Source organism: Diceros bicornis, chromosome 6 (assembly GCF_020826845.1).
Source record: "Diceros bicornis minor isolate mBicDic1 chromosome 6, mDicBic1.mat.cur, whole genome shotgun sequence".
In the NCBI taxonomy this organism is placed as follows: Eukaryota; Metazoa; Chordata; class Mammalia; order Perissodactyla; family Rhinocerotidae; genus Diceros; species Diceros bicornis.
The window spans coordinates 59,227,492-59,253,929 of record NC_080745.1 but is presented as its reverse complement, the minus strand read 5'-3'; the positions used below and the strand labels follow the sequence as shown (position 1 = coordinate 59,253,929).

Genomic DNA, 26,438 nt, shown 5'->3' with positions numbered 1-26,438 from the left:
ACACTAACTGCTACTACTGGCCATCCATATTACTGTTAGGAATATTGGAGAATGAAAGAGAGGCCAAGCAAGACCCGAAGTATTTCTGGATATTAATTACTATGGTCAAGATTGGGAGAAGGAGACAATGTCAATTAGATACACCTCCTACGTGTAGTTGTTTCACTTTATCATTCCTAATTCTTTTCTTTAAGTTATAGACGTTCTCTCTTGTCACCAATTTATTTATTCCTCTTATAGCCTAACCCAATAGCTTAGCTTTCCCGTGGATCTCATCTGCTACTTGTTCCTTTATCATTTGAACGTCTACTCTGCCTTCTTTGACACTGCTCAGTTGGGGGTGCTGGCGCATCTAGTTGCAGCCTGGTGAGGGTGTCTAGGTCCCCTTTTCTGGAAGGGGTGGAGGTGGGGCCACAGTTTTTTCTGGATTGTCTGGCTGGAGTAGAGTACTTATCGTCTAAAAGTTACCTGTCTTGTTAGGCTTCCTCTCTCTTGGTTATTCGGTTAGAGCAGGCTTTTGTTGGGACTTTTTTTTTCTGTGCTTGTTGGCGTTTCGAGGTTGCCAGCTTCCTCACCTCCAAGTCTGGGATGTATGAGGCAAAAAGAAAACCTGGGGAATGCACCACCATGTCATACCATGGGTCCTGAGGTCCCTAGCTGGTATGCCTTCTTTTCTCCACCTTTCTGAGGCTTCTTTTGTTTGTTTTATATATAATTTCCAAGGTTTTTACTTGTTCTTAGTGGGAAGAATAGAGAGGAGTACATCTTTGTCTACTCCATCTTCCTGGAAGTGAAGTCCCGTCCACCACCTATTTCCGTAAATAATGTTTTATTGGAACACAGCTATGCTTATTCATTTAGATGTTAGCTATGCCTACTTGCATGCTAAAATGGCAGAGCTGAGCAGTTGCAACAGAGATCATATGGCCTGCATGTTTACCATTTACAGAAGAAGTTGGCTGACCCCAGCTCTAAAAGATTTAAGTGACTTGCCATGGTCACATGACCAGTTAGCAATAGACCAAGAGCTAGAACCCAGATCTTGGGATATCTGTCTTTTCTTTTTTTCCTTTCTGAAATGTTAACTGTTTTGTTGCCAGCTTTGGAAGTATCATGTTCTGATTCAGTATTCTATTAGGACACATTATGATCAATTAAATCACTATTTAGTTTTAATGTAATAGGGTGTAGTCACAGACAGTCTTATAGATGAGGTCAGTTCTGTTATGTGCATGTTCAGCTCTGGAGAGAGTACCATTGAACTTTTTTTTTTTTCTGAGGAAGATTAGCCCTGAGCTAACATCTGTGTCAGTCTTCCTCTATTTTGTATGTGGGTCACCGCCACAGAATGGCTGATGAGTGGTATAGATCCGTGCGTGCGATCCAAACCCACGAACCTGGGCTACCGACGCGGAGTGTGCCGAACTTAACAACTACACCACAGGGCCGGCCCCCCATTGAACTTTTTAAAACAAAAAGTAAAATGCTCATATATCTTGTTATACTGCATTGAAAATAAACATGACTGTGGATTCTTTTAATATTAAAAGAAAGTATGAAAACAACATCTGATTTCTTATATTCTTTTTGAAACGCTCATGTTAGGATTTAATATCATAAAAGTTGTGTCTTCTGTTTTAGAAGCTTTATCATTACTGGAATAGCTAAACTATATTTTATAATAATGAAGGGTAAATTCTCCTTACCTTTAATCTTAGAAACTATAATTTATTTTTCGTATTGTGAAGATGAAGATGACTGGTGGTATGAGGCTGTATGTGGTTCAGCAATAGAATAGGAAGCTCTCTTTCTCCCTGAGTGGAGATATATGTTATCTCAAGAGTAGTATGTGCTTGAAAAATGTTCAAAACAATATAAATGGTATTCAGTAGAAAGTGAAAGCCCCTCTACTCTAAAATGTTCACTCTTAACAGTTTAATATTTACCCTTTTAGATCTTTTTGAATTTATAAGCATATATAGTACATATTTGCATATTTAGAAAAACTAAATAGACTCGTACTATGTTTCTTTTTCCTACTTACTAATATGTCATGGACACAGAAGAAGAACTGAGCAAATAAAATCCTTAATTTTTTGCATTTCAGTATCAAAGGCATACAAAGTTTGTAAATGACTATATTTTATACTATGGTGGCAAGAAAGAAGACTTTAGGCGATCGGGGTAAGTGTCATGAGGTTTACACAGAATGGGAGGGGATGGTATTTAAAGACCTATACCTACTGTGCCTTTTGATCCTGTCATTCACCGCTGCTTTCTAATCCAGTTTCCTTGTTATATCATAAAGTGGAGAGGCCATCCATAGCTTCTGGCTAAGTAGCTCATCCGTTGTGAATCCTCTTTCTCTGGCAGCAGGCCTCAGGTAGCTGGCTGAGCCAGATCTGCCCCTGGCAATAATAGGATATGTGAGGAATGCTCATGCGCCTGATTATGTAGTAAATTTTTTTTTTTTTTGCAAGGATCTTTGAAATAGTGAACTTTTTAGACCTCAGTGTTTTTTAACAATGCTTTTTAAAAGGTAGGGAAACAAGAAAACTCACTCTAATATTTCCCGCACGTGAAATTCCTTTCTATATTTGAGGCTGTTCTGTCAGAGCCTCTTGGTTTTGTGTGGGTTTTTTTTCTCTGACTTAACAATCTTCTGAGGTGGTATAGCCCTAAAAAATTTTATACCTTCTCATCTACGCCAAACTTACCTCCTCTCTCAGTTTAGCCTATATTCCCCAACAATCCCTTGTTCTACCCTCAAACTGTTAGCATCTTGAAAAATCATCCCCTTCAACTCTCTTCCTCCCTTACTCAGTCTTCCTAGCACGCTGTAGTAAAAGGAGGTATGGAAAACTCTTCACATATTTTTTACATTAGATCTCAATAGGATGGTGTTACTATTGACTTTTTTTAGATTCTGAAACTTATTTTCATTCTTTTTTCCTTATCCATTTAGTGTTTATTCAGATTTCTCATCCAAGCTCTGGTAATTTAGCACCATTTGTATAGTTGAAACCACTGCTAGAGACGGATGGATTCCTATCCATTTACTTGCTTCTGTGGCGGCACTCTTTATAGGTGCCTTTTGAAAATACCGAAACAGTTTTTATAAATATATGTACATATATACATACACATAAAACTATCTTTGCGTATTGTATTTTTACTCAGATTTTCAAAAATCTCATAGAACTGTTTCACCTCCTAAATTTAACTAATTTTGTGTTTATATTACATTGAAATAGTTTTATTTTCCAGGGAAAATGACAAGACAGACATGGATGTTATACGAGAAAATCATAGATTCCTATGGAATGAGGAGGATGAAATGGACATGAATTGGTAATTTTAGCCATCTGAGGCACAAGGCGTCAGATGCTTTAGTCCTATCTTTCCTACTCTTGGAGTGTTGTCTTACGTTGTCACCTGTCCGAGGCATTCAGCCCCTGCATAGAACAGTTCTCAATCAAGGACATAAAGCTATGCCTCGGATTACTGAATCTGGTTTGGTTCTGTTGGTGACTTTTAGCAGTTTTAACTGACTTCTTGTCGCTTCACTTTGTCTTTAAGAAATAATTTATAACATTTTTACAATATTGTGTTGTCCTGTAATATATTTCTTCGTAAATTTTTAAAACATTTTGGGAAAAAGTAATACCTGAAAATGGTTTTAAAAATTCAGACAATACAAAGGGTAAAAAGTGAAGAGTAAATCTCCTTCTCATTTCTGACTGTCAGTCTTCCAGTTTCCCTCCCTGGGAAAACCACTATTGATAGTTAATATTCAGATGCTCTATGCACATGTGAGTAATAGGCCTCTTTTAAAACATTTATATCATATGCGTTATTTGACATTGCTTCCAAGTAGCAAATTACGGGTGAATTTCTAAATGTATAAGATTTGTATTTTTTTAATGGATCTAGGGAGAAGAAACTTGCAAAGAAATACTATGATAAATTATTCAAGGAATACTGCATAGCAGATCTCAGTAGATACAAAGAAAATAAGGTATGCCTTCCAAATATTTATAGAAGAAGGTTTTGATTCAAGTACAGTATTAATTTTTTATTATACTGTCATGCCCCACATTATTCTTTTAAAGATGCTAATTCAAATCTAAGTTGTCCTACATCTATGAAGTATCATTTGGACCATTTAACATCTGCAGCTATGGAATTTACAAAGGGGTCCTTAGTCAAGGATGCTTTGTGAGCTGAGGCCTGAAAAGTCTAAAATTAAACACAAGTGGCTGCTGGATCCTGTTTCATTCTGTTTTCTAGAGCCTCTAGTGATTCTAATGAATGATTTGACACTGCAGAATGATGTCTTGTTCCACAGACGATATTTGAAATTGATAGGCTTTTTTTTTCAGATTGAGTGCCATTTATAAAAAGGCAGATGCACATCTGTTATATAAGTGTCTATTCTAGTAAAATTAACACTTATCAGTGCTAATTAGTAATGGCAGATTTCCGTTCCCACATTAAAATGATTTTTATTCCTATCTCAAATTTTGCATTTGTGGCTAGAGAAGGTGACCCAGAAACGGATGATCTCAGTTTGAAATGAGAGGGGATCTCAGTTTGAAGTTGCATAAATCTGTATGTTTTAGGTAGTATGCATTTGTATTAAGAAATATTCGTAATATTCTTATAGATAATAGTAGTGTCCATTTTTATAACCCTGTTTACAAGACCATGCCTGTGGTGTATCCCAAAGACTCCCTCTGTTTCTTGTGAGCTAGCTCTCATCTCAGTACCACTTATTGACTATATCAAATCCAGAAAGCACCACAGCAGTTGGAGTTACTTGAAGTTACTCCACTGCAAGTTGAGCGTGCAGTATGTTTCTCTAGGAGGACGTAACAGAGCAGCTTTTTCAACCCTGGCTCATTTGTTAATTGTTCTTCAGTATTTACTGAGGGCTGGGCTGGGTGCTGTGGATTAAAACATGATGTCTCCCTTTGAAAAAAACCTATAGTCTAGTTGAGGGGAGAAGGTGTATATGAATAAATAATTAAATATTTGTATTGTGCATTTAAAGAAAACACCGTATATGACTGAAAGTCATATTTTGAAGAGGATAATCTTGAAACAAATTATATTTTCTTTTTAGGATATGATGAGTAGTTAAATAGAAGAGTAAGTGGGAGTAAGAAATCAGATATGACTAGCAGGTTTTGAAGATGAATACTAGAGAAATAGGAAATATGGAGGGAGGGGGTTTTTTTTTTAATTAAGATTTTATTGTTTTAGAGCAGTTTTAAGTTCCCAGCAAAATCGAGGGGAAAGTATAGAGATTTCCCGTATACCCCCTGCCCCACACGTACAAGGGGGATCTTTTTTGTGGGGAAATATAATTGTTTTTTGGCATACCATGTTTGAGGTGTTGGAGAAAGTTAGAGTAGTGCCTTTGTTTTCCTTACTAGAATGCATTTTCTCCTAGTTTTATTTACACAAAGACAGTGGGAAAAAAGCCACACGTGAATGGGTGGGTGTGATTGTGTTCCAATAAAACTTTATTTATAACAATAGGCAGCAGGCCTGTGGGCCATAGTTTGCTAACCCTTGTGTACTATGTACCAGGTACTAGTTTAAGTACTTTATATGTATTGTCCCATTTAAACCTCTTAACCCAAAGAAGTAGGTATTCGTATTATCTCTACTTTACATATGAGGAAACTGAGGCACAAATTGGTTAAATAGCTTGTCCAGTATTATAACAGCTGTTAAGTGGTGGAGCTAAGACATAACCCCAAACAGCCTGACTCCAAAGGCTGCACTCTCTTGCACTATAGTATACTGCCTCTTTACTGGAGCATACCCTCTTTTTTTTTTTTTCCTGTCAATGTCATAGAACAGGATATATTTTTATATTAATTTAGGTAAGATACCTAAACCTGGCAACTATAACTTTTAATAGGTAGTTTAAAAGTAAAGAAGATTTTTCCTTAACAGATAAGTTGGTAATTGTTCAAATGTGTTTTTAAGTACCTGAATCCGATAGCGAGAGAAAAAGCTATCATGAAGGGAATTAGTTTTACTTTTTAGGTTGGTACATGTCATTATATCAATTGTTGGCTCGAAGTTTAGATTTATATACAACTTAAATAATATTTAAATTTACTCTGGCATAAATGTTTTTTTCCTCATCAGTTTGGATTTAGGTGGCGAGTAGAAAAAGAGGTAATTTCAGGAAAAGGTAATTCTTTTTTTTTAATTTTACTTTTTAATAGGATAAGATTATTTTGTTATATTATTGAATTGAAGTCACTGAGTAAGATTATTCCTAATATATGATAAATGATTATTTACAAAAGTAAAATTAGAGAAAGTGTATTCATGATATATTACTAGCAAAGGTCAAAATATAATGCATTAGTGATTTTTACCTTTAGAATTTTTGCTTTTAGAACATTCAATTGAGGATAAGTAGAAAATGTTTTAAGAGTTAAAGATTTCATAGCAAGGAGATTATCAGTAGATAAACACTTGAGTTTTTCTCATCAATTTTTGGAATAATGAGTTGATATTACTGTATTCCAGTCAACTCCACGTTTTGAAAGTAGAAATTAGATATCACTTTGAACCTAATAGAATTTTTGGCCAGGCTAGTTCTTATTTTGGGGAGTCACTGAAATTGAGCCCAAATATTTAGTCTTACAACAAAAGACCAGACATTTGGTAGGCAGTCACTAAATGCTTTTTCTATACATTGTTTAATCTAGTCATAAAATTTTTCTGAAAATTTAATATCTATTAGTATAGAGATATGGTATTCGTGCTATAAAATTAGCTGTTGATTGATAATTGCATTTTTAAGTGTTAATGTTTCTGAAAACTATATATAGGAGCGTTTAGGAAATAATTTTAAACTAATAACTTAAAAAATTGTTTAAACTAAAATAAAGGTTACATTTTAAAATGATTAAACATTTATGCCACCAGTGTGGCTCATAAACGTCTTCCATAAATTGGATGTCTATGTCAGGTGTGAAATTGTATAGGCAATAAAACAAAATTAAATAGTGGGAATTTTTTTCTTTAGATAGTAAAGGATCAGCCCTGAAGTTACTCTAGAGGAGAAGGAAAAAGAAGAAATTTAAAGCTATTTTTAACTTTTCTTAGGATTACACTTTAGTTGGTGTTTTACCTAAAACAATGAGAGATATTGAAATGTCTATCACAATTTTAAAATTTTATCCTCTTGTTGAATGGAATTTTCAGAGAATGGTAAGTAATGCTGCCTTTAAAAACAATTCATAGACATTCTCTAAGTTTATATAACTGAAAAAAGGATTAGTTGGGAAGGGGAGAGAAACTGTTATTGTGATTTACAAAGTTATAATTTTGTTGCTGTTTTAACAGTAGAGCCGTTACTAAACATATACAGATTTAGTGAAGTATTCATTTGAAATGAGTAAAAAATGCCAATTTAAAAAAGTTATCAGCCTTTTGGACTGATAATTTTCAAAATTCATTTTGGTAATTTCTTTTTCAGAAAAATTCAGGTTCCTGTTGATGCAAATTATTTAGATGTAAATTTTTCTTTGTTTTTACAAATAAAAGTTTGATCTTGTCTCTTTCTGTCAAAGTTAAAAATTGTTGAGTAGTTTCTTCTTCCTTTTTTCCCTCGTGGATCATCAATGTTAGTCTTTTTTTGCAGGTTTTAATATACAGCGGACATGGTAATGTGGCTGATTTTAGTGTCAAGTGATTCTAAAATTTAGAGCTAAAGTACCCGCATTTTAAAATGTGCTTTAAATGCCGTTTTATGCTGGTACTTAAAGTAGATACCATCATGTTAATACTTAAAAATGTCAATTTTAATCAATTTTAGTATTATTAAATATTGAAAAGGATTCACCCAGGTGTAGGTGCATGTACTTTGGAAAATAGTTTTATTTTTTTTAGGGATTAGTGAGTATACTCTTTTAGTACTCCCATTTTCCAAAGTATAAGATTCCCCAACAGGGAGTCACTAAAACTCTGTATCTAAATGTAAACAATCAATCTATCGAGCAAGAATTCTGTGACTGATTTTTTTGTAAATAGTTCATTCAGCTCTTTGATCTGATGATACTTGTATACACATTTGTTGAGAATACTGTAATTATTGTGGTCAGTTGTTTTTTAATGCTGACTTTATAGAACTAAGAATTTATGTATGTTAAGGGCAAATGTCAGAGATAATACCAAATTGTATACATATTGTCACCAACTATCATAGCTAACATTCCTTTCTGTTTTGCAGGCCAGTTTTTCTGTGGAAATAAATGTTGTGATAAAAAAGAAGGCTTAAAGAGTTGGGAAGTTAATTTTGGTTATATTGAGCATGGTGAAAAGAGAAATGCCCTTGTTAAATTAAGTAAGTTAACTTTAGGTGGGATATGATTGATTTCTTCAAAGTTTATCTAATAATTTAAATTTAAAAATATATAGTCTAATTTAAGATTCAATTAAAAAATTTTAATGTATCTTCCTGGAAGTGCTCTTTTTTTCTCAGGGCTTCCCAAAGTTGCAAAGAACTTTTGAGCCCAAAATTTTAATATTCTCAGGGTTATGGTGATGTTTAGGTGAAACAGTTCTAATGCCAAATGTAAAACAGTAATTTGTAAATTGAAGACCTCTTCTCATTAACTTGAGAATGTCAAGTTAATGAGAATGTCAATGCAGAGTGAGACTCAGAGTATCAGAAAAGGCAATGTAAAATCTCCGGTTAGCTGATAGCAATGTTGTTGTGGTGTGGATAGTAAATAAATACATTCTCTTTGATTGTGTCCATAAAGAAAAAATTTTCAGGGGCCATAATTGTTCTTGATATCAGTCTTAAAAGCTTAGGGTGATACCCCAGAATACAGTGGTTTCTCGTAATATGCATGTTTTAGAATCTATTGTTCATTCTTTTTTTTTTCCTAAGCTCGTCTTATGTCGACTTCTCTCCAGTACGTTAACAACTTTCTCTGAGACCTAAATAAATGTGCCCTCAGAGTTTTCTGCCCACTCCAGATAGAAGTCAAGAATTTCCTCATATTCTGCTTAACGCACACCAAGATTGGTTTCTGAGTTCCTCCTGGCAGTGCTCATGAGGAAAAGTGAACTTGTGTGAACTGAAATTAAGATGAAAGAAGAGGCCACAATTGAGGAACTTTTTGAAAAGCTGTTTTCCATTTGAAAACTCTTAGAGCGCTTCAGAGGAAATGACTGAACCCACACTGTTGTTATTAGATATCTTGGATGTGAGATGCACGTTAATGCTGCCTATGAAACACAGTTTGCTTTTAGAATAAATTGACAGCACATTTTTCTAAAGTAATGTTAGAATAGTTTCAATTCTTCAAGCATTGTAATGTCATTTTTATTACATATATGCATTTTTTGAGATGGAGATCAGATTGTTTTCTTCAGATTATTTATTTCCCGTCTTATAATAAAGGAATATAAGTAAAATTGAGAAATTGTGCTATTAAAAGTAGAGTAGCAGTGCAGTTATTCAAATTTAGTGATTCAGTGGTGTTAAATTTTTTTTCCAGGATTGTGCCCAGAATGTTCCTTTAAATTAAATTTTTGTCACAGGTAATATTATCTTTTAAAATACTATTGTTAATGTTGAATAATCTTGGACATAGTCACTTATCTGCACTGGATGTGTAAATGTAGATTTGAATGGTTGATGGTTTAATTAGTTGATTGTATAGAGTATTTAGCATTACTGTATGACCACATAAACCAGGGAACTGAAAGTTTGCCACGCCTTACTCTAGCCAAGCAGTTTTAAATGTGAAAGCCTGTGCAGGGTGGTAAATTTTTAGTTGGAGTCAACGTTCAGATACCATAATATTCTTAGAAACTATATTATAAAGCAGATCTTCATAAAGTGACTATTAGGTCTCATTTAAACAGTGTTTCAATTGGAGTTTGTCATCTGACAAAGGGTTATACACCTCTGTACTCATTTCAGATGTTGAAATCAGGCTCCTATTGAATGAGCTAGAATGTGTCTACCATATTGAATGGGGGAGGAGTATCAGTGTTCTGTGATGTGCAGCATATGTGAGATCATGGGCTTTGAGATCATACACCTTTCTATTTGTCTCAGCTACTCCACTTGCTAGTTGTCTTTTTGGGTAAGCTACTTAACCTCTGTAAGACTGAATTTTTTCATCTCTAAAAATGAGAATACTAAAGTTATTTTGGGGATTAAATGAAAGTGCTTGTAAAGTGCATGACATAGTGTCTGGCATATGGTAAGTCAGGAATAGTGGAGTCCCTGGCTTTGAAGATGTTCAGACAAGATCTATGTGATTGTGGTCGTTGGGTTTCATGTCCAAATAACAGTTGAAAGTGCAACAGTAAGGTTCTGCAACTTTGTATATGTTAGTATATTAATTTTAAAATCAGCTCTGTTATCGATGTGCCCTACCTAGTATTTTAGCTATTAAAAATAAATATTAAATAATTAATAATTTTTAATTCTTAAAATTAGCAGAATTTTTAGATTACTTGAATAGCCTAAACTTCTATTTCTTCTCTCCATCAATCATACTGAAAGATCCCAGAGATATTTTTTTGACCTTGACTTTTGAGCTTCATTTCAAATTTGAAATGATTCTTAGGCAAAAAGTGGTTGCTGTCGTAAATAGTATTATAGCATTTGGTGTAAGTGCCTTTTGTGTGTGTGTGTGTGTGTGTGTGTGTGTGTGTGAGAGAGAGGAAGATCAGCCCTGAGCTAACATCCATGCCAATCCTCCTTTTTTTGCTGAGGAAGACTGGCCCTGAGCTAACATCCTTTCCATCTTCCTCCTCTTCCTCCACTTTATGTGGGATGCCGCCACAGCATGGCCTGATAAGCGGTGCATCGGTGCGTGCCCGGGATCTGAACCCGGGCTGCCAGCAGCAGAGTGCACTCACATAACCGCTACACCATGGGGCCAGCCCGTAAGTGCCTTAATTTGGAAGGTCTGATAAGCAAGTTTCTTTTTTTTTTTTTTTTTAATTTTTTTCACTCCATTTCTTGCCTTTTCACTTTCTTCTTCTTTTTTTTTTTTTTTGTGAGGAAGATCAGCCCTGAGCTAACATCCATGCTAATCCTCCTGTTTTTTTGCTGAGGAAGACCGGCTCTGAGCTAACATCTATTGCCAATCCTCCTCCTCTTTTTTTTCCCCCCAAAGCCCCAGTAGATAGTTGTATGTCATAGTTGCACATCCTTCTAGTTGCTGTATGTGGGACGCAGCCTCAGCATGGCCCGAGAAGTGGTGCGTGGGTGCGCACCCGGGATCCGAACCCGGGCCACCAGTAACAGAGCGCATGCACTTAACGGCTAAGCCACCGGGCCGGCCCCAGCAAGTTTCTTAAAGTAATCCTCTCTTATCTCTTCATCCTCCTTCCCAGTCCCAGTTTCAGCCTTATCACCTTTTCCGACTTAGTATGAGTTTTCTTAACCAATTCAAATCAATTGCTTGCCAATTGTGGTACTAGCAACCTTGTAAACCTGGCCTAGACGAGAGAAAGCTATAGCAGTAAAAGGATAAATGGTCTAAAGTGGACATATGAGTTAATAATAACCCGTCCTCATTCCATTATACCTTTACTATATTCTTTTATTCCTAAGAGAAGAGTTTTCTATTTCCTGGTAGTTTAGAACTGTTAAAGTGGTTTCTTCTTGTTTTCTGTTTTTTCAAAGTATAGGTAGATATGAATTATGTGGAAAGAAATAAAATTTTTTTTTGTAATTTTCTTTTAAATGGCTAAATGATAGACTATAAAAAGGAGGAAATGTGTAAAACTGATTTATATTTTCCAAGGTTTGTATACAGAACTTACAAAAAATAATTCTTTGTCTCACTATTCAGGCTTCATTATCTTACAGAATTGTCTTAATTTACCTACTAACCTAAAATACTTACAGACTCATTTAAGGGTTCCTTATTATGTAAATTACGCTCTTAAAATATGTACTTTAACTGATTTGATTTTTTTGCTCATTGGTTTTATTTTTTGTAAAGGTCAGTTGAAAAAGTTAACTTTAATTTTATGTTGTTCAACATAAAGGAGAAAAGAAGTCAAGTCAAAAAAAAGAAAGGGTAAAACCAAAAAAGATTGTGAAGAGTTATCACATAAAAAATCCAGATTATCTTCTGCAGAAGAGACCTCCAAGAAAAAGGATAAAGGTAAAAGGAAATTAAGATATAATATCTACTCACATTTCTGAACATGAAGTGTAATCTCCATATGTGGCAAATGTAGAATTTAATTGGTGAATACATTTAGAATACTGTTTTATAGTAGTTGAAAGGAAACTAAGTTCTGGCTTTGTCACTTATAGACTTGTTACCTTGAGCAAGTCACTGAACTTCTTGAGTTTTACTTTCCTCATGTAAATAGGAATGATATGAATACCTGGCCTCTGTACTACTTGAGCTTATTGTGGAGAATCAAATAAAAATGTGAAGGACACTTTGAACACTGTAAAACAGTACATAATCTGTAATTCAGTATAAAATTACAACATTATGATTTCAATTGTCATGGTCTGTGTGATTTTCTCACTAGCTTATGACCTTCTTGAAGTGATAGAGATTGATGCATATGTGTCCTCAGAACCTAGCATGGTGCTGTGCACATACATTTCATAAATAATTATTAAATTCAAATCCATCAATCAACCACTTAACTTCTTCCTCAGCAGTCCTTAAACTCTCTAAGCCTTAATCTTCATGTATAAAATGGTCATGATAATAATACCTAGTTCATAGGATTGTTCAGAAGTTGAAATTAGATGATGCACGTGAGCAGTTTACATGGTACTTGGCACATAGTTATCTATCATGAAGGTTACTGCTAGTTGTTTTTTCAGTCCATATTGAGTTGAGTCAAATTGGCTATAACTTAAACTGAATCAGACTGTTAGGTAGGTAATAGTAGACTGAATTAGATTCAGGCCAATGCTAACATAATACTTGGACAGGAGAGGGCTCCCTTGCTCCGGCTATGAAGATCATTAGCTATGTTACATTCTTATGTGCATTTGTTTTTCCTCTTGCATATCATAATATATTCAAGCATATAGTATCACTAAGTTTTAGACTTGGTAAAATTGATAGATGATGAGAGGAAAATACTGGTATTCTATTGTTTATTGAGAAATAGTATTTGAAGCAGAATGCCTTTTTGTCTCTATCTTAATCATTTCCCACCTCCAAAATAAATTTTAATTACTAAATGTGAAAATCTAATTTGAAGTTTTAAAAATTTTTATTTATCCTCATGTGCTAGTACAATATTTAATGTATCATGTTTGAGAATTTTGTTGCATTCATTATTGTATTATGTAATATTGTTAGTTTCATATCATAGTATGATACTGTGTTAATCATTGCATATTCCAAGTTAAAGAAGAACTAATCCCAACCTTGTAAAAGTTAATTCAGTACCTTCAAAACAGGTAATTAGGTAGCTGGATACTTGGGATGAGGGTGGAGTTGGACCCCTCAGATTATACATATATATGCATGTGATCTTCCTCCTAGATGTTTTTCCTTTAGTGTTCCATGTTTCAGTAGATGACGCCTCTGTCAGCCTAAAAACTGATATCAGAAATCTTGGAATTATCCTTGATGCCTTCTTTTTTCTCATTATTTATGTTTAATTTGTCACCAAGTTCTATCAGTTTTACTTCCAGAATATATATTTCTCAAGTTCTTTCTCACCCTTGTTCAAACCACCATGTTTTGTCATCTAGGCTACCTCTATATTCTCCTTACTGGTTCTGCCACTGTCTCGTCATCCCACCTTCCCTCTCCTTAATCCATTCTTGCTAAAACAATGATTTCCTGTTGTTCTTAGGATATAACCAAAATCTGGACAGAGCTCAAAGTCTCTATAAGATCTGGCATACAGCGCTTCTTTCTTCCCACTCTCCACCTCACTTTCACACTCCACCCACATAACCCTTCAATTTCTAGAAAATGCCAAGCTTATTTCCATTTAGGGACTACATAGATGCTGCTGCCTCTCTTCCTAAAACCCCTAGTCCCATCGTAACTCATCCTTCAGGTCTGAGCTTAAATGTTGCTTCCTCAGAGATCCTTTCCTGACTCCATCCCTGACCACAAATCTAAATTAGGAGTCCCATTTATAATGGTATCACATAGTATATTATCCTTTATAATGTAATAAAGGAACTTTTCTTTTATTACACATATGACAGTTACATAAAACCCCAAGGAGAGCAAGGATTCTGTCCGCTGTGTTCATTGGTGTATTGCCAGCACCCCATTAGCACGTGTTAGGCATAAAAATAAAGAATGAGAAAATGAAAGACTTTGAAGATTGTTTTAGGGCAACCTCAGGGATAGAAAAACCAAAGTGAAGTGGAATTGAGACATCTGTTTCTTATTTATTCTTAATTCAGAGCACCTTTGATAGCAGAGAGTGCAAGATATAGTTCTCTTTTTTCAGCTTCTATGGTATAAAGCAGAAAATGACAACATTTTAGCACACTTTTAGGAAAACCACGTGGAACTCTTTAATATCTTCTTATCTGGGATCATCTGAGACTAGGTTGATCTTGATGTGATACTCTCTTGCCAGACCACCTTAATTTGGCCCAAACTTGTATAGTAATTGATAAATGCTTAATATCTCAGCTGCATTTGGACTATTGACACACCTTCTCAAAACAATCTACTCTCTTGATTTTCTTTCTGTCTTTCTAGCCTCGCCTCAGCCTCTTTTGACTATAGTTCATCCTCAGTCTCACTCTAGGGTGTTGGAGTTGCTCAAGGCTCTTACAGAACCTCTCTTCTCTCTCTGTTCTCCCTGTGTGATCCCATCTACTCACATGGCTTCAGGTTACTCTCATACAGAATGTTAAATAAGTGGATGGATGGATAGATAATTGGATCGCTAGATGGCTGAACGAAGGGGTGGAGAGGAAATGTAAGAAAGATCAATAGCTTGACTTTGAGGACCAGTCTGCTTTGGGAGGTATGAGCAGAACAAGGTACTTAGGTAGACTGTCTTAGCAGAAAGTTCAGGATCTTACCCCTCTCGCCACCACCCCATCCCATCCCCCAGCTCAGTTCCTTGGGAAGGCCTTTCCTGACTCCCTTCACCCCACTCTTCCAGGCAAGGTTAAGTCCCTGTTACACATTCCAATAGCACCCTGCACTTCTCCTTTAGAAATACATACCACCCTTGGAATAATTTGTTTATTTTCTGTTAAGGAAGGGACTGTGTGACTCGTTTAATTCTTTATCTCCAATTCCTAAGCACAGAGCTTATTCCACATAGAAGGCATTCTGTAAATGTTAGGTGAGTAAGTGAATCAGTGAAATCAACCAGTTTCTCAGTATCGAAAGGAACATCAGAGATCAGCCCTGGAGTCATGATCGAAAAGATATTCAATGGTTTTGCTCTTCCAAGTTTGGTCCTCTGGCATTGTCACTTGTGAGCTTGTTAGAAATGTGTAATCTCACACCCTTCCAGATCTCCTGAATTACAGTTGCACTCTAAGTTCACAGGATGATTCATGTGCACAATTAAGTTTGAGATGCACTGCTCTATATCACATACTTGTTCTGCTTTTGCTTCAACACCTCCAGGGACAAGGAACCCACTACCATCCAAAAGATTCCTTTACATTTTAGATAGTAGTAATTGCTAGCAGGTTTCTCTTACATTCAGCCCAAACCTACAACTTCTTCCCTTTGGTTCCAATTATATCCTTAGGCCACCAGAGTAAGCCTAACCTCTTTTTTAACGTATAGACATTTGGAAGCAGGTATTGTGTTCCTCATATGACAGAGATGACAGAATACGTTTCTTTTGCCGCCAGAAGCTTAGCTATGTTTTTATATGCTCTCTCTGATGACTAGGAAATAAGGAGGAGTGAAGAAATAATATAAAGCAGTTGCTGCTCTCTTTGGAGTCTTTACCCTGTAGTTCTCGCACTCTCTTGGTCTGGCCTTAAAGGGGCCATTCATACCTCAGCTTTGGCTTATGAGACCTCCTATCCAGGGAAGTTGGAGAAATTGTTACTCTCTGTCTGTTATCAATCCTTTTTTGATTTAGCAGCCTTCAGAAATATTTCCACTGAGGTCTTATTTCAGGAGACTCTGAATAGTGATGATTTTTAAAAATTACGTTAACAGATCTTCAGTACTTTTCTGTTTCCATTTCCCTCACTGGATAACCTCATTGTAGAACTGAAGATATTTATTTTATGACATAATTTTTTGTGTGATTTTCAGTGACTGAGAATTAATTCTCTCCCGTATATGATCTTTGAAAAGATATTGTGAAAAATCAGTATTTATTCATAAACTGTTTTCAGATTTTGAATATCTCTATAGATAAAATATTGGTTATATTGCAGCTAATCTAAAAAGTTTTGTGTTTTCTTTTTAGCAACATGAGATTTTTTTTTTTTTTACAGATGTTCGTTATTTTTTTAGCTTTGTGCTAGGTATTCCAGGCTTTACGAGAGCATAAAATATCCCTGCCTAAAAGAACCTAACATTTTAATTAGGGAGATAAGCCTAAGGAACATGAAAGAGTAGAAGACAGTAAAGTGCTTTTCTGTAAGACAAAAGGTAAACTAGACTATTGGGAAGAATTCTGGTTACAGCTACAACCATTGCACCACTACAAGATGATTCTTAATAAAACAGTGCTGTTTCCTTTTCAGGACATTCATCCTCAAAGAAATCAGAAAATTCTGCAAACAGTAAGTATCAAGTATTTTCTTTATTTAATAAAAATATATAGATTCAAGTTATTTGCAATTTGAGTTTCCCATGAATTGTGATTTGCTCTGATGTAAATTATTTTTTGTTTTTGTACCAAATGAGAAAAATCATAGAAAGAAGACCAAATGTGTATGATTTCTTCCCCAATTTACAACATTTAAATGTTTCTTATTTTAAGTATAGAAGAGCATAAAATTTTTTTTTCAGTAAATACAGTGGATACACATTTCAATTTCACATTATAGAATATGAAGGAAGAGAAACATAGGGATAAAGTTGGAATAGAAAAAGAATTGGGGAGGTGGATTAAGATTTAAGAAATGTTTCTTATATTGCATGAGACTGAGTTATTGCTATCATTTGGTGATTTTGATTGATTAAAAGAAGTGTGTGGTTTGTACCTGAAAAGCAAAATGTTGGCAACTGGTTGCTACTGGTTAGTTTTTAGTAAGTTCTGTGCTTTTCACCAGATTGGATTAAACCAGATTGGATTTCATTGAATATTTGCTGCAAATTTTATTATTTTTTCCCTGCAACATTCCAAAAAGTATTCACAATGACTTACAAAAATATATACAGTAAAATAAGATTTTTTTTTCTTTCTTTTTTTTTTTTTTTGCTGAGGAAGATTAGTGCTGAGCTAACATCTGTTGCCAGTCTTCCTCATTTTTTGCTTGAGGAAGATCAGCCCTGAGCTAGCATCTGTGCCAGTCTGCCTCTGCTTTTTGTGAGTTGCTGCCACAATGTGGCTGACGAGTGGTGTAGGTCCACGCCTGGGATCCAAACCTGCGAACCCAGGCCACCAAAGCGCAACACACCAAACTGAACCACTACGCCACGGAGCCGGCCCCTAAAATAAGATTTTTTTAAAGGTGAACTCAGAATAATGGAAAAATAAGATAGTAGCAAAGTAAAGCTAGAGGTAAAATTAATACAGACAAATGTTTACCAAAAAGTCCTGCATAATTACAAAGGTAGATCACAGATTTGTCACTGTTTTCCCTAACAACCAAACCAAAGAGGGAAACCACCAGTAGAATGATTAATAGCATCCATATGATAATAAAGAGAATTCACAGGGTGTTCAGCTTTTGGCAAGCAGAGTTTTGAGAGCAGAATCTCCTGTGGGTTCGTAAAAGGGAGCATCCATTTGTGATATAAGTAGCCTTGCGTCTCAACAGTAATACCATGTCGAACTTCTTAAGGACCTTGCAATATAGGCTTAGAGCCTAACAATAAAGTGTAATTCAATAGCATATCTAATTCATTTTATAATATCTGGACTTATTTTATAGAAATTTAGAAATTTGAGACTTCTAGGCTGACTTGGAAATTTATACACTTAAGAATTAAATTTTTTTTCTGATTTTTAAGTAATATATATTTACTTTGGCAAACTCAGGAAAAAATATAGTAATTATTCCAAATCCCACCATTCAAATATAAACATTATTCTCATTTTAGTATAATTCTTAAGGAGAATTTTTAAGCGTTCAGTAATCAGGAATTTTGCCCTGGGAAAAATAGAAATTTTAAGATATTTACTGTTTAAAAATTTAATGGCGATAGAGGTGTCAGTGGAGGCATTCTTCTAGTTTAGAAATACAACATATTCCTTATAAATTATTTTACTCATACCAATTTTGTTTTCAGCATATTGGAAGTGTCCTAAAACAGTGACACTTCCTTTCTTCCATGTGAATCCTAATTTATCAGTAGCTCCTTCTCTTAAATTAGGTGAAGTGTAGTGACAGTTTCTAGAACATATCCAGGCATGAGACTGATAGTCTTATGCTATCTGGGGAATGAAGTAGTAGATATATATATATATATTTTTTTTTTTTTTTAAGCATACACAAGTTAAAATGGGAAATTTTATTTTAGTTTTTACCTATTTCCAACAATACATTGCAATGAGAGGTATGAAGGCCTATTTAATGTAGGAAAAGAAAAGCATTGCCCTTTTCCAATTCCAGTTTTTCATTATTAAAAAATCTTTTGGGGAAAGGTCTTGACTACTCATTTATATTTATTCTTTCATTTCTTCTTCCTTCCTTCTCCCTCCCACTGTCCTCCCCGCAGCCCTCTCGAGCCTCTCCCATCTCCTAGAAATAGCCCTAAGTCTCTTTACCTCTCCTCAGCTAGGTCAAACTTCTAGTAGTAGAGAAGTACCCAGCCTGTACCCAACCTGAAGAACCTCTAGCTTAGTTTAGTTCTTAAAGAAACAAATTATCTACCTCCAGGTGACCTTCTGTTCATATGGCAACCAGAAAGCCATTTACCATATCGAGTAGGAGACAAGTACCTCGTTATGGCATGCCAACCCCAGATATCCTCTCAGGTGGTTTATGATCTGTTTCAGATGGTCTTGGCAATTTCAGAACTCAAATTTTGCTATTTCTTTGTTTCATGTCCATTTGGATAATATTCAGTTATGCTTTTACCCCTATTTAACATAGGGATTATCAAAGCCAAATCCATGAAGAAAAACCCAATTTCTATGAGGAAAAAGAATTTTAAGTTGCATTTGTTGATTGTCTGCTCTGTCGACCACAATGGCAAATGGTTTAGTTGTCTTACTTCATTTAATCTTAATAATGGGCATATAATATCTCATTTTGCAGACAAGAGGACTGAGACCCAGAGAATTTACATAAATTACCTGAGGTCAAATAGTTGGTTAATGGCAGAGCTGGGATTAAACATAGGTTTATAACTCCAAAATCTATGCCCTTTTACCTATATCATCAATAACTCATCACTGAATCAAATGTGAGTCCACTCTTTATACTCCAATTTTGACAGATACATTATACAAATCCACATTAAATGATTTGATCTGTCTGTGTCCTAGTTCTATCTGTAAAATGGGTATAAAGAGACTTAATTTTGTTGGATTATTGTCAGACTCAGATGAGATCATATACGTGTTAAGCGTGTGTCTGACACAAAGTAAGTTTTGATAACCTATAGCTGTTTTATTTTTGTGTTTTATTTTATATCAGAGAAAAAGAAAAATACCAGACATTAAACAGATGTTTGTTCTCTAGAATTGGTCAGATTAAAAGTTAAGTCTGTAGAAGTCTGACCTGTCCATTTGTTATCATAATTGGAGAGTTGCCACTTCTTCAATAGGCAGAGTTATTTAGGTATCATATAATATCCAGAAAAACCAAGATGATGATAGACCTGTTTTCATTATCCAAAGCATAGGGAAAATTGTGAGCAATTTGCATCACTTTCTAACATTGAAAACTTAAAGCAGGTCAAGAATAGAACAACCAAGATGCTGACAGAACTTGAAATTATGTCGTAGGAAGAAGGCTGAAGGAACTGTAGATGTTTAGCTTGGAGAAAGGTGAAGGGATGGGAGGGAAAGGGTAAGGAGGTGGACATGGAAACTGTAGATATTTGTAAGACTGCTACAATGTAGGAGTCGTATTTTTGGTGACTGGTTGGCAGAACTAGAGTCTATGGGTAAAAACTGTCTAAGGACAGATTTTTGCCTTAATATAAGGAAAAGCTTGTCAATTAGAACTCGTTGAAGGAAGGAATGGAGGAATGGCCTGCTTCAGGAAGTAGTGAGGTGTTCAAGTGTAGATTGGACAGTCACTTGTTACTGGAGGTGTTGCAATAAGAGATTCATTCATTGGATTAGGATTGGATTAAAGACCTCCCAGATCCCCTTCCAACACAGTCTGTACTTTAATTCGGATCCCCACTTGCCAATAATTATTGCCTAGATTTGACACTGAGGCAAGGGCATCATTTTGTATTGCCCATTCTTCTCATTGTTATTTCCTAAGCAACACCCCTCCCATCCCTGGCAGGTTGTAGCAGTTATCATAGGAATGATTTGTAGTTACATTCATCCTCAGGGAACTAGGATACTATAGATTCATAGGGTTGTAAGGGACCTTAAAGGTCATGTGGTCCAATCTTGTAGATTTGATTCTCTAAGGATATTTGGTCACTTTTTCAGCATGTGCTCTTTCAAAAAGTTATTTTATAATGTTACTCTAAACTGATTATAGGGGCCGGCCCCGTGGCTTAACGGTTAAGTGCACACGCTCCGCTACTGGCGGCCCGGGTTCGGATCCCGGCCGCGCACCAATGCACCACTTCTCCGGCCATGCTGAGGCCGCGTCCCACATGCAGCAACTAGAAGGATGTGCAACTATGACATACAACTATCTACTGGGGCTTTGGGGAAAAAAAAAGGAGGAGGATTGGCAATAGATGTTAGCTCAGAGCCGGTCTTTCTCAGCAAAAAGAGGAGAATTAGCATGGATGTTAGCTCAGGGCTGATCTTCCTCACAAAAAAAAAAAAAAACAACTTTAAACTGATTATATATTTTAGTAAAAGTGGATTGTCTGGTATCAGAAAACTGGTGTAGGAAAGCTGGCACATGGGGAGTACTCTTGAGGGGGAACAAGACAACAGGTGGTTGTAAGGCCTTTTGAAATCAGTTGCCCACTTTCAAAGGCCTTGTAGGTTTTGTTCTCTGACATCATTAACAGGGTAACGCAATCATGATAACTTCATTAGGACTAATTAGTTTTTCTGTGCTTTATCATATTATTGAGTTTTCATAAAAATAAGGGTAAAAGACTTGTATTTTTTCTTCTGTCATATTCAGTTTGGGACACTGGCAGTTCCAGTGCTGGCTGTCGTTGAGCAGGAATCTTGTCCCAAGGCTTTATAATTTTATCGTCTGTATGTAGATCATTAGAAATACAACACACAAACCCCTCCCCCCTTTTTTTTTCTTGCAGTTTTTGTTAAAATTTGTGCCAGAATAGATTCAGTTAGGACCAAAGTTCAGACGCACATGTTGATCCAAGGATCAAAGTCCAACAGGTGACAGGCTGGAACCATGGTGGCAAATCAGTGCTGTTTTATTTTTGTGTTGTGTTTGACTAAGGGACATTCTGTATAGACAGGCCAAATTTGTGTCCGTTCTTTTTTAGACTAATGGTCATTGGAGAGGAATTATTTGCTAATGTAATTACTTTGTGGCATATAATTTTATTGTCTTATAATACATTTTTCAGTATTTGATAGTTTTTAGTTGACTAATATAGGGTGATTCATTTGAAACATGTCTATTTTGTTATATTTTTAAAATAGAAATGTCTTTATTGTTTTTACTGATTTTTAAAGGTAATACATGACTATTGTTTAAAATACAAAAAATTTGCAAATGCTTAAAGTAGAAAGTAAAAATATCCATCCCAGGCCCACAGGTAATATAATCACCGTTAAGTTTGGTTGGTCCTTACAAACTTACAATACATATATACATAATACATATACACTACTGTATATATATCTATGTGTGTGTGTGTGTATATATATATATATATATATATAATGTTTCAACCATAAATCAGATTATACTATGCATACTTTCTGTAACTTTTTAAAAAATTGATACAGCACAGTTATTTTTCATGGTAATACATATAGATATACTAAGATATTTTTTAACAGCTGTATTGTATTTATTTAACCAGTCTTTAATCTCTAGTTGGTGGGCGTTAGGTTGTTTTCTTTCATTGTGTTGTTATACAGTGAACATCTTTGCACATATATCTGAGGTGCTTATTTATTCTAAGTAATAATTAAATTCCTAGAAGCAGCATTGCTGGTCAAAGGGTACGTATGTTTTAAACTATCTATATTGCCAGATTTTCCTGAAGAAAAAGGTTTATGGTTTAGAGAATTTTTGCTCCTAAGAATGTACGAGAATGCTTGTTTCTTCACAGAAACAGGCTTCTTCTAATTAATGTAATCAGCGTTAATTTAAAAAACTGTCTGACAAATATTTTTTCATAATTTAACTAGCTGCTCCTACATACTAGTTCAGTTCTTGAGGTCTTGATACTAATGTCAGTATACTCTACAAAAATCTTAACTTGCATGTCTTTTGTATGACCAAGAAAAAGAAGAAACTAAATCAAAAACAACTATACTGCAAAAGGTAATTCCTTTGTAAGGGTTAATATTGAAATTGCTACTTTAACTCAGTGTAACTTAGAGAAGTTTCCCAGGAGCCCTTAAATCCTTGGTCTCTTTGCTGAGAACTCTTTGGTATGTCTCAGCTTATTATTTATTTTTAAAAAGAATTTATTGGTCTGGAAGAGTGAATTAAATTTCCAGAGAGCCATAAAAGTTGACACTAAACTGCAGTTAAATCCAAAGTTAATTTAATTGCATTGTTGAGTAACTCAAAATGTGTTTTAAATATAATCCTCATCTTTAAAAAAATCTTTTTTTAAATGAACAGAAGACTCTGATGAGGAAGAAAGTACTTCAGAATCTGAACTTTGGAAGGGCCCACTACCAGAGACAGATGAAAAGTCACAGTAAGTCCTCATATTAATAGATACTGCATGCCCTTAACATCAGTTTAGGAAGCTGTGACCACAGCCTTCCTTGATAATAGTTAATGAAAAAACTTAGCATCATGAATGTCAATTTAATGCCAAGGACCACCTAGCCTGGTTTATTCCCAACCATTGTTTGACCGTAAACAGCAAACTTGTTCAGCTTCCTCTTGGTGAGGAAATCTTTCCTCAGCTTGCCTTAACAGGTGACCCTGTGGTCTTTGCTTAGATTCGTTCAGAGAAGGGCTGTTGACTAGCTTCCAGAGCAGCCTATCCATGATATTCTCATGATCATAAACCTGTATAGGGAAGCGCCTTGAAGATATATACAGGTGTAGAAGTTTACTTGCCAACACCCTTCGTAGCCCCCATAGGCGGATACCTCAGTGCCTGCATTGTTCTCTGCTGTGGGTTGGAAGAGCTGTCTGGACGTGGGCTGGAGTGTTATGAGCTCCTGTCGTGTAGTGGGATGTTCACCACTTGAACTTTATCTTTTGAAAGATGATAAAATAATACCTACTGCATAGACTTTATTATGAAGATTTAATGAAATAAAGATTGTAAAGTACCTGATACAATACCTACAGATATAGTAAGCGCTCAATAAATGTTAGTCCCATTTTGTTAGTCCTGAGGCATATTGGTTCATAATAGGAAGAGACCTGTTGAAGCAATCATAATTCACTAATTTAAGCTGATTATAAAACATCTTGCTAATTATATGATATGTTCTCAGTGTTTTTCGGATATGTTGGAAAAAAGTTTTTTTAACAAGATTATTTTTTTTCTGTGACTTTAACCTTTTTTTTCCCAGCCAAATAAAGAATTCTAAAATATGTGGTCATTATAGATCAGATTATAAAAAAGTTGTTGCTATAAATAAAATAATGCTATCCTAGTTAAACTGTTGACTGAACTTAACTGTATAACTTCCCCTTGAAGAGCTTTACAGCTGAAAAATGACAGAATAGGTCTTAGAGTCAACTCACCTTTTTTAGACAATAAAGATACAGGAATGAGTAAATCCTAAGAAGGCTTTTATAATCCAAAACTCTTTGCAACCTTATAAAAACTTGACATTGATCAAATACTGAACATCTGAGTCCACACAGATTCAGCTAATTTTGTACATTTAGGTTCTTACTACCATGTTAAAAATTCTGCATTTTGCTGTCATGCTGAGGAAAAGGGACAGTAGCATGGGGAATACCAAATTGCAGATAATTCTTAAATCAGCTTTATCTGATTCTGTAATTAATTTTTTTTAAATTTGAACATGGTTGTGATGGCTTTATGCATTCACCATGATCTAAAACCAAATGATGGAGTCCCATTGTGAATCTCTGATCTAAAAGAACATTTTCTAAAGGGACTGGTAGACTGAACTTGACTGTCCAGCTTGATTCCCTGTTCCCAGACGGAAGAAAAGCAACTGTGCATACATGTAATCCTCACAGCAGCCCTCTGAGGAGATGAGACGTTCTCCATTTTACAGATAAGGAAACTGAGCCCAGAGAAGTTAAGTAACTTGCTCACCCAGCTAACAAGTGACAGAGCTTGGACTTAGACATGGTCTGACTTGAAAACCTGTGCTCTTTCCCCTGTACCACTTTGGCTCCTAGCACTAATATTTAGTACTTTACAATTTTCATAGTATTTTAACACATTATAAAAGAAGATCTCCTTTCAGAGTTCTGTTCTTTGTCTTAAACACAATCTTTACTGTGATAACTACATGTTTATTGTTCTCAGAGTAATAAAAATCTGTAGCCTAAGCAGATTTTCCCCATTCCTAGGAGTAAGATTTGTATTTTTCCTTAAAATAGTTTCTTTTTCAATCATTTCTTGATCAGAACATAATTTGAAATGAGAATGAACAGAGAAGTTCTAAAGTCAACCAAAATAGTCAAGAGAAGCAATGATGTTTCACAAAGTACTTTAAAGTAAAATCTTAGGTAATAAATACATTTAGGGAGAGGTGCCAACACATAAAACATTTTAAATTGAATCAATCTGGGTGTAGTTATGATTATTCTAGAGGCTAAGAATTATTCGACGGCTGAATTATGAAATACAATGATATACAGAAGAATCAGCAAATACGTTGAAATAAAATATTTTATTTTTATTAATCTCATATAATGTGTTACCTAGTAGGTTTTTCCTCTAATTATTGATTTTAATCAATATGTATACTTTTTCTTTTAAATAGGGAAGAAGAATTTGATGAGTATTTTCAAGATTTATTTCTGTGAGATGGAAGAAAGAAGCCTACATTCCTTAATGTGCAAGTATACTTTGAAACTCTTCACAGAAGTTTTATCTACAAGTTGTAGCTTGAGTGGTTTGTCTTTGGAAATAAAAATCCAGCTACTCTGAGGATGTCAGATGCTTTGGAAGTTTTTTAGTTCTATGGGAGACACTTTTCCCATCCCTTATATATCTTTTTAATTGCTTAAAGGATGGAGCTAGTACACTGTACAGAGAGTCCATTGTTCCTATATTTTGTAGGGTTTTTTTATTGATTCATATTTATCTTTCCTTGCCTCAATTAGTTGAAATTATTAGGATTATTTGGGCCTCACAAAAATTATAAAGTAGATTAAGTATGTCTTCAACTTGTTTTTTTTGTGTGTGAGGCGATCAGCCCTGAGCTAACATCTGCCAATCCTCCTCTTTTTTCTGAGGAAGACTGGCCCTGGGCTAAGATCCATGCCCATCTTTCTCCTTTTTGTATGGGACTCCACCACAGCATGGCCTGACAAGCAGTGTGCCGGTGCGTGCCCGGGATCGGGACCGGCGAACCCCGGGCCGCCGTAGCAGAGTGCACGCACTTAACTGCTCACGCCACTGGGCCAGCCCCTGTCTTCAACTTTACTTTCCTTTGATACACTGTCAGCCCTCTTGTAAGCACCTGTTTTCCCATTACCACCTGTTTTTAGCTGCCCTTTTTTTTTTCTTTGTTTAACTTTCTCTTGCTTCCTTTTCACCTCTGCCACTTAAGGGAGTTTATCATAACCGATTTGACTTCCCAGTGTGTAGGTAATTTACTATAACGTAAATTATACCACAGGGGGCCAGATGAGGTCCCAGTAGTCAAAAACAGAGGATGTGTTCACAAAAGTTGACTCTCCAACAGAGATTATGCAATCAGATAATTTAATTGAATACTGTGTGCATAGAGCTTGTCTCAGATACAGTTATGCAAATATGGATATACTTACATGCAGGGATATATTATAAATCATTAACTTCGTAGTTTGGGGTCTATACCCCCAAGAGTCAGTG

The 26,438-nt window shown here is 35.3% G+C and overlaps 1 protein-coding gene across 3 annotated transcripts in view; it reads left to right on the top strand.

Moving 5' to 3' along the window:
- LOC131407269 (protein FRA10AC1) overlaps window positions 1–25,537 on the top strand; it is a 30,677-nt gene extending 5,140 nt beyond the window's left edge. For 2 of the 3 annotated variants that reach the window (XM_058543562.1, XM_058543561.1), the window contains exons 6-14: window positions 2,108–2,184; window positions 3,268–3,351; window positions 3,934–4,018; window positions 6,166–6,211; window positions 8,264–8,377; window positions 12,061–12,179; window positions 16,700–16,738; window positions 23,051–23,129; window positions 25,363–25,537. In XM_058543562.1, the coding sequence (XP_058399545.1) occupies window positions 2,108–2,184; window positions 3,268–3,351; window positions 3,934–4,018; window positions 6,166–6,211; window positions 8,264–8,377; window positions 12,061–12,179; window positions 16,700–16,738; window positions 23,051–23,129; window positions 25,363–25,529 (810 nt within the window). In that variant the 3' untranslated portion in view covers window positions 25,530–25,537. Of the gene's footprint in view, window positions 1–2,107; window positions 2,185–3,267; window positions 3,352–3,933; window positions 4,019–6,165; window positions 6,212–8,263; window positions 8,378–9,542; window positions 9,586–12,060; window positions 12,180–16,699; window positions 16,739–23,050; window positions 23,130–25,362 lie in introns of all 3 variants that reach the window. The other variant, XM_058543563.1, reaches the window with a different exon arrangement.
- Window positions 25,538–26,438: the final 901 nt, after the last annotated feature.